At 46.0% G+C, this 18,987-nt stretch overlaps 1 protein-coding gene across 3 annotated transcripts in view; it reads left to right on the forward strand.

Annotated features, from left to right (window-relative positions):
* Window positions 1-18,987, forward strand: part of PPP2R5B (protein phosphatase 2 regulatory subunit B'beta) — a 158,503-nt gene that overhangs the window by 128,722 nt on the left and 10,794 nt on the right. For all 3 annotated transcript variants that reach the window (XM_044270393.1, XM_044270394.1, XM_044270395.1), the window contains 2 exons: window positions 1,820-1,873; window positions 4,370-4,420. In XM_044270393.1, the coding sequence (XP_044126328.1) occupies window positions 1,820-1,873; window positions 4,370-4,420 (105 nt within the window). The remainder of the gene's footprint in view (window positions 1-1,819; window positions 1,874-4,369; window positions 4,421-18,987) is intronic.

Below are 18,987 nucleotides of genomic sequence, written 5' to 3' on the forward strand. Positions count from 1 at the left end.
GGGGGAGCAGGACCCTGGAGGTCTAGACCAATTTATTGAGGGGGGAGCCGCAGGATCTCCAAGGTCTAAACCATTAAATTGTGGGGGGAGCAGGACACTTGATGTCTGGACCATTATATCTGGGACTGGCGGTGGGAGATTTAGGATGGGTGTGGGTGTGGGAGGTCTTGGAGGGGTGTGGGGATGTTGGGGTGGGAGGTACTGGAGGGGTGTTTGGGTGGGAGCTCTGGAAGGGGTGGGAGGTCTGAGAGGTATGTGGGGGTGGGAGATCCGGGAGGGGGGCCCAAAATTGTTTTTGCTATGGGGCCCAGTCATTTCTAGCTACGCCCCTGGTAGCAGCCAAGGGTACAAACTTGAAATAAACGGACGGCCATCATCTCTCCTCCTGTCGCAGCTGCTGCTCATGCTGGTTGATCGACGTGGCCGCCTCTTTCGATGTAGTAAAGAAATGAACAGATCTCAGAGCAGCCACCGGCAGACGTGCTGGGTACATCATGGAATAGGACACTTGCAGGGAACGTAGTCGCCGCTTGACATCCAGGAATTGGCTCTGCTTCTTTTGGACCTCAGAAGAAAAGTCCTGGAAAAATGCAATTGTTTGCCCGTTAATGGTGATTTCAGGGCGGTTTCTGTCAGCCCTCAAAATGGCATCCCAGTCCCTGTAGTGGAGTAATTTAATCAGGACTGGTCATGGAGGTGCTCCACGCAGCAGCGGTCTGGTGGGGACTCGGTGTGCCCGCTCCACCGCATAGAGAGGGGAAAGCACGCCAGTGCCAAAGACGTCCCTAAGCCGCGTTTCAAAGTAAGAGGTAGGATCCTGCCCCTCAACTTTTTCAAGGATCCCCAGAAGATGTACATTGTTGTGTCTAAGACAGTTCTCCATATCATCCGCCTTGGCCATCAATGCTGAGATCTGTTGGTCATGGGTGCAGGACGCCCTAGTTAAAGGGGGTAGCTTATACTCCACCTCACTGACACGACCCTCCACCTCCACCATTCTTTCATTAACTTTCTGCAGATCATGGCGAATAAATGTAAGCTCTTGTTTCAGGGTCCCCATTTGCTGCTGTAAAGCTGTCAGGGTCACTCCACACTCAGTAACTGCCCTGAAGACATCCTTTAGAGTCGGCTCTGCACCCAAGTGAGACATTGCCCCCTCCTCCTCCATCACGGCTGCCTCTTCTGCCCCTGCCACACCAACCTCCACAGTGTCCTTATGGGCTCCTCCTGCAGCAGCCTGAGTGTTCCCCTCCACAGTCTCCTCCACATAGGGTCCCTGCAGCTCTGGCATCTTCAACAGTGCCCTAGAATTTGTTGCAACCCTCGCAGCTCCGGCATACCTCCTGCTCTGACCTTCTTGGCCGTGGAGAGCGTTCCGGCGCAATCTTGTGCACCACGCTCGGCATCTCCCCGACATCTCCTTGCCCCTCTTGGCAGTTCCTCCGGCCATCGGACCCCTCCAGACGGACATCAGTCAACAACAACCGACAGGGAGATAGCGCTGTCGGTCCCTGGGAGGCTCAGGTAAGCCCACGGAGCAGGCTGTTTGCTGTGAATAGCGGGAGTTAACACTCGCTGCTGCCGCTCACATCCCCGGCCAGGCCAAGCCCCCAGACCCCTGATTATTCATTATTATTTTTATGACCCCTTATATATGATTGGAGGTTTATAGAGGTCTGTGAATTGTGGCTTATTGGAGTGCTGCAGTTCATAATGATGTAGTAGTGTTTTATCTCTACAGTATACATTTGTTGCTCGTGTATAATGCATGATTTGTTCCAGTTTTAACCTAACACCAGCCCATGTATTCTGTCCTCAGCTCGCTTATTGTGCCGTTCAGTTCCTGGAAAAAGATTCCTCATTAACAGAACATGTAAGTACCATTGTTTTCTCACTTTTATTCAGTCTGAAGGCTTCATGATTCACATCTATCTAATTAGATATCTATGTAGCAGACCACAATGATCAAATGAGTTATTAACAGAGTTCTGTACGGTTTTATATGTATAAGATTTAGCCCAGTTTCACACAAGTGTGCCTGGTCTGTGCGATGGCCTCATTTCCCAGGCCGACCAGACAAAAATACCGCTGGGATCCACTGGCAGTGCATGCAGCGGTATTTGGTCTGGCAGAATGCCCAAGAATTCATGCCGGATACCCGGCGGTTCCCATTACAGTGAATAGGATCCATTGGACGCCAGCAGCGTCCAACATATGCCGGATAATCCCAAAAAATTTAAAAAAGCATTGATCACACTTCCCCATGCTATACATTGATCTATTATTGCATCTCAGCACAATTTTGGGTAGGTACTCCTCGTAGAGCTATCCCTGGCATGGTGAGAGGACCTATGCATTTTGATCCAAAGGTATACTAATGCCGCATGTACGTTATGTAGATTAGGGCTTGGTATACTATTATTTATGCTGAGTAGCGATATGAATTGTGCTGAGAAGCAATAATAGATCAATGCATAGCATGGGATATGCGATCCATGCTTTTTCTCTTAATTTTTTGGGAGTTTTATCATGGTCTGTCTCTTTTCCATGGTATCAGCGCTCCTCCCATTCTCCCCAAATAATTTTATTTAGGGCTCATGCACACGAACGTTTTTTGCATTCCGTATATGGGCCGTACTTTGATTCCGTATATGGAACCAATCATTTCAATGGGTCCGCAAAAGATGCAGACAGTACTCTGTGTGCTGTCCGCATCCGTTGTTCCGTTCTGTGGCCCCGCAAAAATGATGAGGCATGTCCTATTCTTGTCCGTTTTGCGGACAAGAATAGGCATTTCTATAATGGGCCTCCTGTTCCATTCCGAAAATTGCAGAAGGCACACGGGCGGCATCTGTTTTTTGCGGATCTGCAATTTGCGTATTGCAAAAAACGGCACGGTCGTGTTCATGAGCCCTTAGCAAGAGACTGCAGAAGGGTTTATAAATTCCTACTAGGCCCCAGTTTGTAGTTCTTGAGACTACATGAAAAGACAAGCTTATGACACCTGTTCACATGCTGCGGCTGTTGTTGCTGCAGTGCTGTGCCTGTGGGTTGATGCTGCCCAGTGCCAAGCGGGCTTAGTCTGACAGCAGGGGTGCTGTTGGATGACTGGGTCGTTCTGCCTGCTGGCATGGCGTTGCGGCAGCGGTTTTTCGCCATGTGGAGCTGCACCAATTTATAGTAGGTACCCACTTGTAGAGGCAAGCTAGGCATGTTGAGTGGGCCTATGCATTTTGATAAAATTACACTAACACCTCATGTACGTTATGTAGATTAGGGCTTGGTATGCTATTATTTATGCTGAGAAGCAATATGTATTGTGCTGAGAAGTAATAATAGATCAATGCATAGCATGGGATGTGCGATCCATGCTTTTTTCCTTTTTCAAATACTGCAATTCCGCTATTCTGTTCCTTTGCTGGAACAGAATGCTGTAATTACAAATGTATATGTAGACGTAGCCTTATAGTCAAGCCTACAACTTCCAGTCTACAGATCAATCTGCAATTTTAACATGTGGCAATTCCATCCAAAACAACAGCCTTCACATGCCAACCATGACAAGCCATTCAGAAGAGGGATGTCTGAAATCATTAATGTTGTGCAACTTTAAACTTTTTTAACGGACTTCAAAGAGTGACCGGATCTGTGGTGGTGGTCGTACTTACATGGTCCCTACTGTTGGGCTCCATCGCTCCACGGCCGCCTCCGCAGGTCCCGGGACATTCTGTTGACAGAGGTCATGTGACAGCTTCAGCCAATCACTGGCCACGGCAGGTGTATCCAGAAATACTTTTTCCCACTCACACCAGGTCTAAAAATTGTGGGCATGGCGTGGGCTGGGAAGGGACAGGACATCAGACACATCTCGGTCATCATTTTCTACACCCGATTTAGGCGTAGAAAATGGTCTAAATATAAGCCAGCAAGAAAGCTGGTTTACATTTAGACTGGAGCTGGATGCGCCAAAGTTATGTAGAGGCCGGCGCCTCTTCATAACTTCAGAGGATCCACCACCAGATATAACGGTTACTAAGCCTGGCATCTTAAATGCTGGTCTTAATAAATGACCTCCTAAGGGCTTTAACAACAAATCACAACATTTGACTCCGCAACATAAAATTAACCCTTTGCAGTGATCCTCTGGGGCACTGCATATCACTCATACTTTCACCCGATGAATGAACGTTTGTGATGATCAGTGACACATTAATATGGGGCAATTATCGGCAAGGAGCGTTCAATACAAGCATTTGTTTCCCTGTAAAAGGGCCTTTGGACTCATTCCTTCCCACTAAACTTTAGAATGACACACTTATTTTGTCGGTAATCCAAAACAAACTAACAATGTTCCTTGATTTCTTTACAGGTAATTCGAGGTTTGTTAAAGTATTGGCCAAAGACCTGTACCCAGAAAGAGGTAAGTCAGTGCTGTAATATCCAGGGCCACAAAATACCCTACCCAAGTTGCCCTCTTGCAGCGACAGCTAGAGCACCCACTTCAAAAAGCCTGCCCAACCACGAGAATTGGAAACATCCAGGTTGCATTGTTTGATTCCAGTGCCATTATTATTGTGGGAGCTGACACTAGGTGAACGTCTGACCCATTGAAAAAACTACCATATGTTTCTGTAGTGACTAGACCCTAGACACACCAACATTTATGCATCGGGAACGCCCCAGACAGCCCAGTATTTTACTGCTATGTTGATGCAGAGAATGACAAAAAATGAGTCCTGTGTATCCTCAAAGGTCATTAGAAAACTGTCAAAAAAAGCAGAATAAATCCCTGGATAAAGTATTATATCCAAGCAAACTTATATGAACAACTGGTGCTTATAATAGAGTATCAAACATAATATAAAAGAGTACAGAATTAAAGGGGATAGAACCAATCAGTACTTAAAAATACCTTTACAATACACCTCATTATTAGGTAACTACTAAGTTTTAGGCTGCAATCTCCATTCCTTCATTCATTTTCCGACTTTTATTATTTAGAAAGTTGATTTGCATTTAGGAAACAAGTTAAAAAAATCAGAGCAAACCCTTACCCTAAGTTCACACCTGAGCGTTTTACAGCGCGTTCAAACGCGCTGTAAAACGCTCAACACGTGAAAACCAATGCTTCCCTATGGCCCTGGTTCACGCTTGAGCGTTTTACAGCGCGTTTGAATGCGCTGTAAAACGCCCGACGCATAAACAAGTTCTTGAGCTTTTTTGGGGGCGTTTGTCACGCGTTTGGGCCATAGACTCATTGGACAACACTGCAGTCAATCACACAAACGCGCGTCTACTATTGCAAAAAACGTGCATAAAAACGCGCGACAAATACGCGCGTAAAACGCGTGTTTCAGAAACGCTCAGGTCGAACGCTGCGTGCCCGTGTCCCTATTGCGGCCCGCATACGGCTGGTCCGCAATACAAGGGCACCGGTCCGTGTGCACTCCGCATCACTTGAATGGGTCTGCAATCACGGAGATGCGGAACGGAAGCACGGATCGGAACCCCACGGAAGTACTACAGAGTGCTTCCATGGTGTTTTTGTCCGTGCCTCCGCACCGCAAAAAAAATAAAACTTGTTCTGGATCACGGACCCATTCAAGTTGATTTATTTACAAGTGACCTCCAGATGCAGTCAGTGGCCTCAGCATTCACATGCCATATTACTGGCAACACGGTTCCAATCACGGTACCAAAGCCAGGATTCCTGTGTTAAAATGTTTTTAAATACGCAGATAATAATACCGTATTGATTCACACAAGTCTCGTGCAACTTCAGGTGATACGAAGTTGGCCTACACGGAGCCAATACATTATAATGCTGTATGGAAACAGCATAAATTTTTTTTTATAGTCTTGTCGCCATTTGCGCCTAGAGGTCTTGCATCCAGCAGACACACTGCTCTGCCGCCTTTAGGTCTTGCATCCAGCAGACACACAGCAATCCAATAACAGAGCTCCGTACAGTACTTAGCTCTGTTATTAGTGAGTTATGAAAACGGGGAGTGCGCTCACTGCCGACTGCTCCATAGACAAGGGGCAGCAAAAGTAGACGAGTTTTTCAGTTCTGCAACGCATGGAGGTGAGCGTTCTGCGTACACTGCGCCATGTGCTTAGGGTGCCCTGTGCTCCCCATGGGGCAAGTGGTGAAGAGAGGGCAATGATGGTGGACAGCCGCAATGCGCTCAGCCACACACAGAATGCCGAGTAACGCTGGGCTTTGTCTCCTTACACTAGCAGATGAAACTGATTCCATAGCTGGTTTACACAATTCTGTCACAGGGCCTGGTGCACTTTATGTCTGTGTTGTAAATAAAAAGAAAGGAATGCCAGCACGACCAATCATCGTAATGTAGTGCAGGGTTTCAAATCGTGACAGTGAATGGGGTCGCATTGCTACCCTACAGTTATGAGAATTATTGGGGCTGTCATGACAATGTGCAGGTCCCAAAATTACCCCTCTCACTAGTGGCAATGCTGCATTGCTACACTGTGATCTCTGGCCATGTGATGTTTGTCACAGCCAAAGGCCCCTTGCAGACTGGCGTTCCTCCCGCAGCGAGTCCACAACGCAGCATCCGGCCTGACCTCCAGCAGCTGCCGGGGGTCACATAGCATTATATTGATTTATGATGCTATATAACCCTTACAGTTCTGGAATGTATTGGATAACACTGGCATAATGCTGTCAGTGTTATCCAATACATTCCAGAACTGTAAGGGTTACATAGCATCATAAATCAATATCCTGCTATGTGAATCCCATCAGTGTTCCTGGAGGTCAGGCCGGGTGCTGTGTTGCAGACTCGCTGCACGAGTAACACTCGTCTGCAAGGGGCCAAAGTCACCATGTAGCCCCAGGCTCATCTAACCTGTGGTTATGTAATAAATGGCCATTTGGGACAACCACTTTACACCCCTCTTTTTTTTTTGCACTTAGTCCATCCTTTTTGTATGCACAGTACGGCTGATGTGCAGGAGATGTCCAACGGCGCTCCTCATTAAAGTATGGCTGGTACCTGCCAGGCTTCAGGTGGAGTCTGGACAAAACAGCAGGGTTAGGGCATGCAGCATCGCAGACATGTGAGCGGGAGAGGTCGCAATTAGGGAACAAAGTTTTATGCGAATCGACTTCGGTTGTTTTATCATCCCTAGTCACAATAACAACTGTACAAGCGTCATAGACGCCTGTACAGGCAGTTTAAAAAAAAATAATAATAAACTAATGCGTATGAATACGCACAATAATTTTACTGCCATTAATGGAGCAGGGGAGCACGTGCCACTGCCGACTGCTCATGAAGTGCCAGGGACAGCATGGCAGGAATGGAACCTCTGCTGAGCAAAGACCATGTGCCCAGGTGATGTCACACCGGAAGTGCCAGCGTGCCCTGCGGGCTTCTATCTGCTGCTGGGAGCTCAATGTGGAGGTTTATGAATAGAAAAAATAATACCCAAGAGGCTAAAGAAAACCCCGTTTCTGACCCTTATGTTACAACAAAAATTTGGCGACTAAAAAATTTCATTTGGCTCCTAAATTTTTCAGATTAGAAGCCAATGGCTCCTTGATATTTTTTTTTTGTCTGGAGCACTGAAACATCCAAAGTCAATTTGCATAAAACTTTGTTCTAATACTGTACGGAGCAGGAGCTTCGTACAGTATTAGAATGTATTGGCTCCGAATAGCCGAAGTTATTGCTTCACCATTTCCAGAACTCTGGTTCGGTTCCAAGGTACCACTTGGAACCGAACCCCAGTTCGGGAAATGGTCTTTTATAGTACAAATCAATTTATGAAGTTAATGTGCAAAGTCTCTCGAGACTTTGCGAAGCAATAACTTCGGCTCATTAAAAAAAATACATTCTAATACTGTATGGAGCTCCTGCTCCGTACAGTATTAGAACAAAATTTTATGTGAATCGACTTCAGGTGTTTCATCCGAAGTAATTCATGTCCCCTTTAATGTGTGAAAATGGCCTCCGCTTCATCCTGACCACTTACATTGGTGATTGGGAGGATGGGCCTTATCCAAGAGCGGGGGCTTGTCTTCTTTGCCTCATTCCAGACAGAGTACTGGTGAAGGCTCCTTCTGCAGCCAGACCCAGGACTGTGAGGAGGAGGAGGAGGAAATGGGACACATTTAAGAGAATCGCTGCATCTATTTCTTACAGTTAAGTATATTAGGGGAGGAATTTCTGGGATTATATGTTTTTGATTTCTATATGCAGAGAGCAGGACACCGGTACAGTGGGTCAGCTATCCAGTGGGTCAGTATATATGTGCAATAGTTTGTGACGCCTATTGCAGCTTGCGCAGGTACTGTAGCAGGGCCCTTTAAGATGTAACAACTCACGTACCAGGTGAGGAATGCCAGAGTGGTGTAATGTCTCTGTATAGCAGATATGGTAGTGTCAACGGTGTCTCCTACCTTGGTATGGCTGGACTCCTGGATCCTGGCTCACTTGCAATAAATTGAGTGTTGTTAATAGGAGTAATTGAGGAACTTTGGTAGCAGTAAATAAGATCCAACTTATGAGTCAACTTGTCTTTACTTAATGGCAGCTTTAAATCCGTACAAGGTAACAGCAATAGCCTTGGGTCCCAGCAGATTTTGGCAGGAATTTATATCTATTCTGCTTCTGGTACATACGCCTAGTAGATCTGGCAGGTATTTATCTTCTGCTCTGTCTGTATTCTGCTTGGTAGTGGGCCTGACTAGCTGAGGAGGAATTTGGCTTCTCCTGGACTTGGGAAATGTACTCACAGCTTGGCTCACAGGGTATGCTTTTTCCTGGATGCTGGAGATGGCTGCTTCTCTGGTAGACCAGCTGAGGTAGATGACTCAGGCTGGGAAGATGGATCCTGAACCTCAGCCGAGGTTGGATCCAGGGTTGGGATCCCTTGTTCTGGGAGCTCCTATCCACACAACCTACCCCAACAGGGGTGGCTGGTACACTAACTAGACTTCCTACTCCTCCTCATGATACAGGACATGGGAACGTCCCAGTTCTGCTCATACAGGGGAGCCTAAACTGGAATGCACTATTCCGGTCTAGATATACTAAACTGTCCTATAGACTGCCTATACATTGCCGCCACCTACTGGTGTACATGAATAATTACAGCAATTTACATAAAACAGTCCTAGGAAATCCAGATAATGCAAATGTAATGTCAGATTACACAAGATGATAACACATTTACACTTTAACATCATGTAGCAGGGTGACAGAGTTTTAGCCTAATTTCACACACACGCTAAAATCTTAGCATATTCATTTAGTATCTGGCACAGCCAGATACTACCTTTCCATGCCAGAGTCCATTGACTATAATGGGACCTGACGGGGATCCAGCCTGTTTTCATCATTAGTTCTGGGCTTCTGCTGTGCAAAACCTGCTGCAAGCACCAGCACTAATGCCGGAAAAAGCCCGGATCCCCGCCGGGTCCCATTAGACCCCTTTCACACGAGCGAGAATTCTGCGCGGGTGCAATGCGTGATGCGAACGCATTACGCACGCACGAAATCTGGACCCATTCATTTAAATGGGTCTGTGTACAGAGGGGTTGTATTTAATAATCACTTTTGTTCTATATTCTGCGATTTTCACGCAACGCTGGCCCCATAGAAGTGAATGGGGTTGTGTGAAAATCGCATCCGCAAGCAAGTGCAGATGCGATGCGATTTTCACGGATGGTTGTTAAGAGATGTTGTTTGTAAACATTCAGTTTTTTAAAAAACACAGTAAATCACATTGCACCCATTCGATATAAACTGAACGCGATCGCAAACAAAACTGAATGGCTTTGTGAGCGAAATCGTGCAGTTTTTACTGAACGCATCCAGAGATAATTCGGGCACACTCGTCTGCAAGGGGCCCCTTACACACAAGCGAGTATTCCGTGCTGGTGCAATGCGTGATGCGAACGCATTGCGCCTGCATGGAATCCAGACCAATTCATTTCAATGGGTCTGTGTACATGAGCGTTGTTTTTTTGCATCACTTGTGCTATTTTATATTCTGCGATTTTCATGCAATGCGGGCCCCATAAAAGTGAATGGGGCTGCATGAGAATCGCATTGCATCCGCAAATAAGTGCGGATGCAATGCGATTTTCACGGATGGTTGCTAAGGAGATGATGTTAATAAATAGGGATGAGCCCCGGGACCCCATTAAAGTCCATTTACTTTATTATTTCCCATTATAACATGGTTATAATGGAAAATAATAGCATTCTTTAATACAGAATGCTAAGTATAATGTCGATTGAGTGTTAAACAATAATAAAAAAATTACTCACCTCATCCACTTGATCACGCAGCCGTTATCGTCTTCTTTCAGGACCTGCAAAAGGACCTGCGGTGATGTCACCGCACTCACGTCGTGGTGGGCGCGATGACGTCAGCGCAGGTCCTGCAAGAAGAAGAAAGAAGACGATAGCAGCTGGGCAATCAAGTGGATGAGGTGAGTAATTTTTTTTATTATTTTTAAACCCTCAATGGACATTTTACTTAGCATTCTGTATTAAAGAATGCTATTATTTTCCATTATAACCATGTTATAATGGAAAATAATAAAATCTACAGAACACCAAACCCAAACTTCAGTGAAGAAGTCCGGGTTCGGGTCTAGGTACCATGCAGTTTTTTATCACGCGCGTGCAAAACGCATTGCACTTGTGTAGAAAAAACTGGACAATGCAATCTCAAACAAATTGCGTGCGAACTCGCGCGGGTTTCCCTGAACCGGCCCACAACGCATCCGGACTGAATCCGGCACGCTCGTCTGCAAGTGGCCTTATAGTCAATGGGGCCTGGCAGTGCTCTGGCCCTCTCTGGCTAATACGGGTATGATAAGCTCCAGCAGGTGGTATCTCTGCCGGAAAATCCGGCCAGAAGATTTTAGCGCTAGTCTTAGTGTTTTAGATTTTTTTTATCTGTTGTCTTTTAAAAAAACTAAAATCTATTGAAAATTGGATGGGAAATAATTGTAGAAGTGTCTAGAGGTGTAATTATGCAGGTGTCTGTATGAGTTGACTTGATTTTCTGTGGAAGTTGAGAATTACACAGCTATTGTTCCCATAGAGCAGATATCTTATGACTATCTGACATACCATAGCAACCATGGTATCCCTGGCAACAGATGTTGCTAGCTATAGCTTTTCTATTTTATTACTGAGATTGCTAAAACTAGCCATTAATGTTATATTTTCACCTTTTTGAGCAATATAATCTAACAAATGTGATCTCTTCTGTTGGTCATTTTTTAGATATACACCAGTGTGTATCGTGGGTGTAAGGAACTCTACGCTGCAGCAATAGTCCAAGACTTTTCCATATGAGACAATTAAAATGAGAAAATAAGACTGATATAAAAACATGTCAGTGTCTCGGGATGCTACTTTAGTTCTTTGTATGATCCGGCCACTCCAAACATTTGGGGTCATTTATCAAACTGGTCTACAGTAGAACTGTCTTATTTGCCCATAGCAACCAGTCAAATTCCTCCTTTCATTTTCCGAAGGAGCTGTCAAAAATGAAAGGTGTAATCTGATTGGTTACTATGGGCAGTTAAGACTACTTTACACCAGTTTGATAAAAGACCCTAATTGTTTTTAATTTTCTGATTTAAGGAAATATTCAACCAGCTCCCTGTGGTGTCTTGAGTCGACTAAAAATAGTTCAGTGGTGATCAGACCCCCAACAATCGTCATTTTTCATAAATATTAATTTTACAAAAGATTGCTCAGATGTTTTCATAACGATATTTTAAAAGAGTTATCCAATATCATAAACTGCCCCCCTCCCCCCCTCCCCCCCATGTGCCGGGCCCCTGACAGGGAATATACTTACCTGGGTCCAGATCGCACTGCCAGCCTGTGTGGGCGGAGCCTGCACCCCAAGAATATGCATAAGCCCCGCCCACACAGTGCTGCAGAGCGATCTGTGTCTACAGGGGAGAGAGGACTGTGAGCTTCAGGAGCGGGACAAGGTGAGTAGCTACTGTGTTTTTTTGTTTTGTTTTTAATAAACAGGGGGCACATAGGACTTTATTACTATGTAGGGGGCACAGACTACTTTATTACTATGGAGGGGTCATTCCTTTGAACCTTTGCCCTTCCTATCCAATAGAGCGCCTTGATTAGGTGGTACATATGGCTGTGCTTGCTCCTCCTCCCATCGGTTGCTTGATGCACATGGAGGTGACTAGGAGCAGCACACCATATGTGCGGGGTCTGCGCTCCTGAACATAGAAGCCCAATGGCTTAGGTAGGTTTAGCGTAGGACCCTCTTGAACTGAGACCACCTTGGCTTGGTAGGTGGGCACAGATGTGTTTTAATCAAAATATATTGGCTAAGTGTCTCAGATGTTATCACATCCGAGTGAGGACTTTGTCCATATATAGTGCTTGCATCTATTCTATTAAGTGCATTATTACCTTATTTCTGTGATTATTATTATATTTTTTTTTCCATGAATGTGGCTAGGGAAATCTCCACATTTATCATACCGTGCAGAATGTTTTTATCTTTGTTTTTTTCTGTGATTTTTTTTGTTTGTTTAGGGGGCACAGAGGGCATTACTACTATGAAGGGGGCACAGAGGGTATTACTACTATGGAGGGGGCACAGAGGCCATTACCAATGTGAAAGGGGCACAATGGGCATTTCTACTACGGAGGGGGCACAGAGCCAGAGGGCATTACTACAATAAAGGGGGCACAGAAGGCATTATTACTACTATAAAGGGGGCACAGTGTGCATTATTACTGTGAAGGGGGCACAATGGGAATTTCTACTACGGAGGGGGCACAGAGCCAGAGGGCATTACTACAATAAAGGGGGCACAGAAGGCATTATTACTACTATAAAGGGGGCACAGTGTGCATTATTACTGTGAAGGGGGCACAATGGGAATTTCTACTATGGAGAGGGTACAATTTTTTTAAAGTATTAAGGAGGGTGCCAAAGAAAGGACCCGCCCCGGGTGCCAAACACCCTAGGCACGCCACTGCTAGGAAGGCTCGTCCCCACCTGCCATTGGCTGCCCCTCCCCGACACCGGATGTTTTCATCGGCGCACTGGGAGAAGCAGCAGCGGCGATGGACCAGGAGCGGCACAGAAAGCGGGGGCCAGGTAAGTACCAGTTGTAAAGGGGGAATATTAATCACCAATATTTTGCGAATATCGATAATTAATATTCCTAAATAGGAGGAGCCGTCTAGTGAAGACTCCGCCTATTTATACCTTTATATAACAATTACACAATATCTTCGCTATGCTTTACACTAATCTCTATACTAGCTGCATGCGCCTTACTTACTACCGCTAACAAATACACACTACAAAGGGTACAAGTAACACAGTATTTATTACAATACACTACGCACGCAATACTGACAACACAACACTAAATATACAATACTCAACTACACTACACGTTCCCAAATTCCACCCACAAACTAACTATACAATACACACATACAGGTATACAGGTATAACAACCCACCCACCTGACTAATATTCTATCCCTAGGGGGCACGACGAGGGTTAACGGTGGTCGTGCTGGGGTAAAGCAGACCACAAACCAATGCAGGGGTGATAACCAAGGGAATGGGGGTATGGCAGGGGTTAATCAGGGGAATCAGATATAACCAAGGGAATGAGGGTATGGCAGGGGTTAATATAACCAGGGGAATGAGGGTATGGCAAGGGTTAATCTAATAACCAGGGGAATGAGGGTATCGCAAGGGTTAATCTAATAACCAGGGGCAAGGGTTATTATAATGGGGGGTATGGAAGGGGTTATTATCGTTGGTGGGATAGTGGGGGGGTTAATAGCGTTGGTGGGATAGTGGGGGTTAATGGGGTTTCGTTGGTGGGATAGTGGGGGGGGGGGTTAATAGAGATACTTAGGGTCCTGCTCGTTGTCCAGGGGGGCTCGTTTGTCCAGGGGATGATCCTCCAGGTAGGGTGGGCGGCCGGCTCTCTTCTCCCTAGTGTCGGGCCAGCCGGACTTATATGTCCAGCCGCCCGCACTCCGTGCCGCCCACACAGCGGCGCGCGAGCGCGCACCACTGTGAGGGACACGTGGGCCGGCACGGTGAGATTACGTCACCGCGCGTGCCCGCGCATCCCGGCACGCGCGCCGCATGGCCGCGTGTACTGGCTGACAGGCGGGAGATCCTTTGATCTCCCGTCTGCAGCTCTCAGCATTCCGGACATCGCAATGGTAATTGCGATGCCGGAATGCGCATAATAGAGGGAGCGGAGGTGTCTCCTCTTTCTCTATTATGCTCTAATTATCTCCAGCCGGGCTGGAGATAATTGGAACAAAAGGATTCAAATTCATTAGAATTTGAATCCTTTTGAGGTCACCAGAATGACCGGACCTTATCCGGTCATCCTGGCGCCTTTACTCAGAATACATCAATGTGAATGCTTGGGCCACATTCACATTGATGCATCTGGGTCCATGTAGGGGGGTTTAATGTTATATGGGGCTGTGTGTGTGGCACATTACTTCAGGGGGCATGAAGGGGCACAATATATACATTAAAGGGGCCCATATATATATATATATATATATATATTAAAGGGGCCCATATATATACACATATATATATATATTAAAGGGGCACATACCATATCTAAAGGGGCACATACCATATCTAAAGGGGCACATACCATATCTAAAGGGGCACATACCATATCTAAAGGGGCACATATCATATTAAAGGGGCACATACCATATTAAAGGGGCACATAGGTATATATACATGTGTATATGTATATGCATTCGCGGGCCACACTATATGAATTTCCCACAGGGGCATGGATGAGCCCCTGGGGAATATCGGAGGCGGATGGGCGCAGGTGCTGGGCACATCTGCGCACATCGTCCTCTGCACCGCCAATACATACACATACACACAATACGCGCCACCCTTCCTCAACAACCGTATATTCCCTGTTAGGGGCCCGACACATGGGGGGAGGCAGTTTATAATATTAGATTACTCCTTTAATGTGCACAGTACAGTAATGTGGCTAAACTTTACAATATTGCTTCCCCCTATTGATCCAGAGGAAGGTAGGAGACCCATAGAGCTTACGGCAGTCTGACAAAGGACAATGTGCTTCCCATAGTGATCAGACTAGATCACCATCTTCAAGCTCAGTGTCCTAAGCTTTAGGGCTCATGCACACCAACATATTTTTTGTCTGCATCCAATCTGCATTTTTGCGGGTCAGATGCGGACCCATTCACTTCAAAAGATATGGACAGCACTGTTCTATGTTTTTTTGCGAAGCTGCGGACTGGAAGTAGGTATGCGGACAGCACACCATGTATGGGTGAAATGAATGGGTCCGCATCCGTTCCGCAAAATTGAAGAACGGATGCAGACACAAATAAACGATCGCCTGTATCAGCCAGTTGAAGTCAGCAACAGGAGTCAAGAGTCAGAAAAACCCCCGCTATAATCGCTATAGAATGACACTGGGTTCAGACCTGAGCGTACTGAACGTACGCTCTGTATGCGCGATTGTACGGGCGTTTGCAATCGCGCATACAGAGACAAGCGAACGCCCATTGTCGCGCGTTCCTGCTGAAGTCTATGTACGGGAACGCGTCACAAGACGCCCCAAGACGCCTCCTGTACTTCTTGGGGCATCGGGCGTTTTACAGCGCGATCGTACGCGCTGTAAAACGCTCAGGTGAGAACCATTCCCATAGGGAATCATTGGTTCTTGCCTGTTGAGCGTTTTACAGCGTGTAGGAACGCGCTGTAAAACGCTCAGGTCTGAACCCAGCCTAACAGATAAGGGAAATATCTACAACCTGCCAACACGATGCCACCAGGAAGGAAAGCCAAAGGGAAGCTTCTGGGTAGGAGAGGAAGGTGCTGCACTAAGCCTAGCAACTATACGGCAGAGACTACCTGGAGCGTGGTGAGTAGTCTGGATGGGTAAGTACCATTCAGTCGTAAGAATATTGTATGGATCCTAATCAACTCATAATTGACATAAAATAATATTCCTCTTGATTAATGGCAGTAAGGACTGCAGGTAGATAAACACTAGTACCACAGGAATAACCAAAACAGCATTAAAGACCATACTGGTTTTATTGGAAGGTGGTAGTTGACCGCAGCATTTATAAAAAGTGAATAGCAAATACCTTTTTGAAATACGGTAAATATTATAACCATGAGAATTTAGAATGCCTTTAGAACTGTAATGACCGGCGTCACGCACAGGGAGGAAAACAGGGAAAGCCCTGCCTAAGGGAGAGGGAAAGGTGGTGACCCCTAACTCACCTTGCGGCTGGCACCTGACTGCCCTGACGTCCCTAGACGGGTTCCTCACCCGTGCGGCGATCACGTGCCTAAACCCTGGCTTTCCCTGAAATGAGCCCTAGATAGTGAACGGGCCGGTGGGATCGCTAGTCCTCACCACTGCACTACGAGGGAAACACCAGGGAGAGGACAGACAAACACAGACAAACACAAACACCCAGGTGGACGACAACTGTCCACAAAGGTCCAACAGGGATCCGGAGGGTAGCGTTCTGAATCAACAGTCAGAGAACGCAGCAACACAGCTCCAGTGGGTCAGGATAGATGTCCAGGCAGGAAGCTCTATCTCTGGCAACCAGAGAAGTGTGAGAGAGGAATATAAGGAGGTTTGGGAGTGCTGGACAAGGAACAGCTGAGGAGAAGGAGCTACGGATCCCTGAGTGAGCCAAAAGGGTTTGCAAAGCAAACCCAGAAAGCTACCATAAGGAAAACAGCCCTATCTTAAATAGAGCGTGCAGCCAACCGCTGCGACTTCCTGACCCCGGGTATAACGGAGTCAGGCGTGGTTCTCGATACCCTCGTGACAAGAACAGGGGCGAAGCTATAGTGGAAGCAGGGGAAAGGGCTGCTACAAACAAGGGCCGGAACTCAGAAGGGGCCCGTCCGGGAGGAGGACCAAAAGATTTTATTGTCAGGGTCCCCATAACAATATTATACAATGACATTATATGCAGTGACAGTATATACCGTGGCATGACCGACAGTATCGTGTATTTGTTTAGGCGCGGCTGGTCTGAGAGAGTGAGGGTTGTATAGGAGGAAGGGATTGCTGGGGGGGGGGGGGGGGGGAGATGTTACACCACTGCTTTAGAACTATACCCATTTTACAAACCATGGCATGACGATGGGCAGGATAGCAAACCAGGCTTTTATTTCAGTGGAAAGCGTCTCCACCGCTAGCTGTGACAAACAGAAACAAGGTGAACAGCTTAGGTTTATGTGTAATCATCGCTTTCGTTCCTTGTTATTTCTAAAACATAATTATTGTAATAAGTATTTTTCAGTAAAGGAGAAGCTGGCCAACCCGATGTAGCTAGTCTGTGATGTCACATGTTAGGGTGGCTTCACATCATGTTTTTGCCATCCGTTTATGTTAAACGGATGCCTCAGACTGATGCCATATAGCGTTGATCGCGAATATTCTAATCGCAAATTTTTATCGCGAATATCGCCACTGCGAGAATTCGCGAAGATGTAGAATACAGTGCTATATATTCGTAATCGCGAATATTCTAGATTTTCTTTTCATCAGTAACCTCCCTTCTTGCTTGTGGGCCAATGAGAAGGCTGCAATATCGTTGTCAGAGCTTAGCAACATCCCTAGCAACCAATAGGAAAGTTGCTGCTGTGCTCTGTGCTTTCACCTGGATCCTAGTCCTTATCCAATTGCATTAGATAGTTAGTTAGCTCATATATACAATACAGATAGTTAGTGGGAGATAGTCAGTGTAGGTTAGATAGTGATGTAGTGTAGCTATAGTGCAGGGTGTTAGGTAGTGTGATAGGAATTAGGGTTTCTCTGCTGTCCATACATACACGCTCCAGACATAGTGCTGTGATGTCACCACAATACTTAGTGCACCAATCAGTAATATCTACTCAGACCTGATAAAATGTGAAGTTGCATGTATTGTGCAAAAGATATGCGCATCATTAGTGCTGATTTGCGCAATCGCGAAAATAATGACTGGAGATCACGAATTCTAGAATTCGCAAATTTATTGTGAATATAATGCGAAAAACTTGCGAAATATTGCAAAAACGAATATTGCCTATGCCTCTCATCACTAATACCATACAGTGGCACCATAGAGTTCCATTGTACAAAAAATAAAATAATATATACTTTTTTTTACTGGACTGTGCAGAATACAAGAATGTGTTGTGTTGCGTTCTTGTATCCTTTTTTTTCTTATTGTATACATTAAACAGAGGCTTAAAACATGATGTGAAGCCACCCTTATAGAGCTGGTGTGTTGATATATAGATTTCACATGTATTATACACCATCCTGTCACTTCTCCTCGCTGCGGTTCAGTGTGCTACATGACCACAATGACCACATTGCTACATGACCACCATTTCACCCTGCCACCCCGGTCCTCACCCCAGGCTGCTGCAGTCTATACAGCTGTCTCACCACTGCAGCCTGTATACACAAACCAGTGGTATGGACCAGAGCTGAAGCACTGGAAACAGAGGCAGCGTAGTGGAGAAGAAAAGTCTTACCCCATGATTAATGTAAAAAAAGGAAAATAAAACATCATATGGCACATGACAACGCAACGCTTTCTAACAAACTTTGAACCAGTCCTGCACATCACGTGATCCCATTCTTTGTTCCAATTGCTCTGCTAGATTTATTTTAAGCTGGCAGCTCAGTGGGCGAGTCAGGGCCGTCTTTAATATCTATTGGACCCTGGGCAAGAATGCACTTGGGCCCCCTGGATCCCACCTTCCCACACCCTAGCAGGCAATCACGCCCTCCACCACAACACACGCACAAAACTAATCCACACACCTCGTAGAGTAGTAAACTTTAATAATGATGAGTGGCCACTACAGGTGCTCCTTGGCAGCAATGTAATTACTGCCATTTTTTCTGAAAAGGCAGTGTTTA

This window comes from Bufo gargarizans, chromosome 10 (assembly GCF_014858855.1).
Source record: "Bufo gargarizans isolate SCDJY-AF-19 chromosome 10, ASM1485885v1, whole genome shotgun sequence".
In the NCBI taxonomy this organism is placed as follows: domain Eukaryota; kingdom Metazoa; phylum Chordata; class Amphibia; order Anura; family Bufonidae; genus Bufo; species Bufo gargarizans.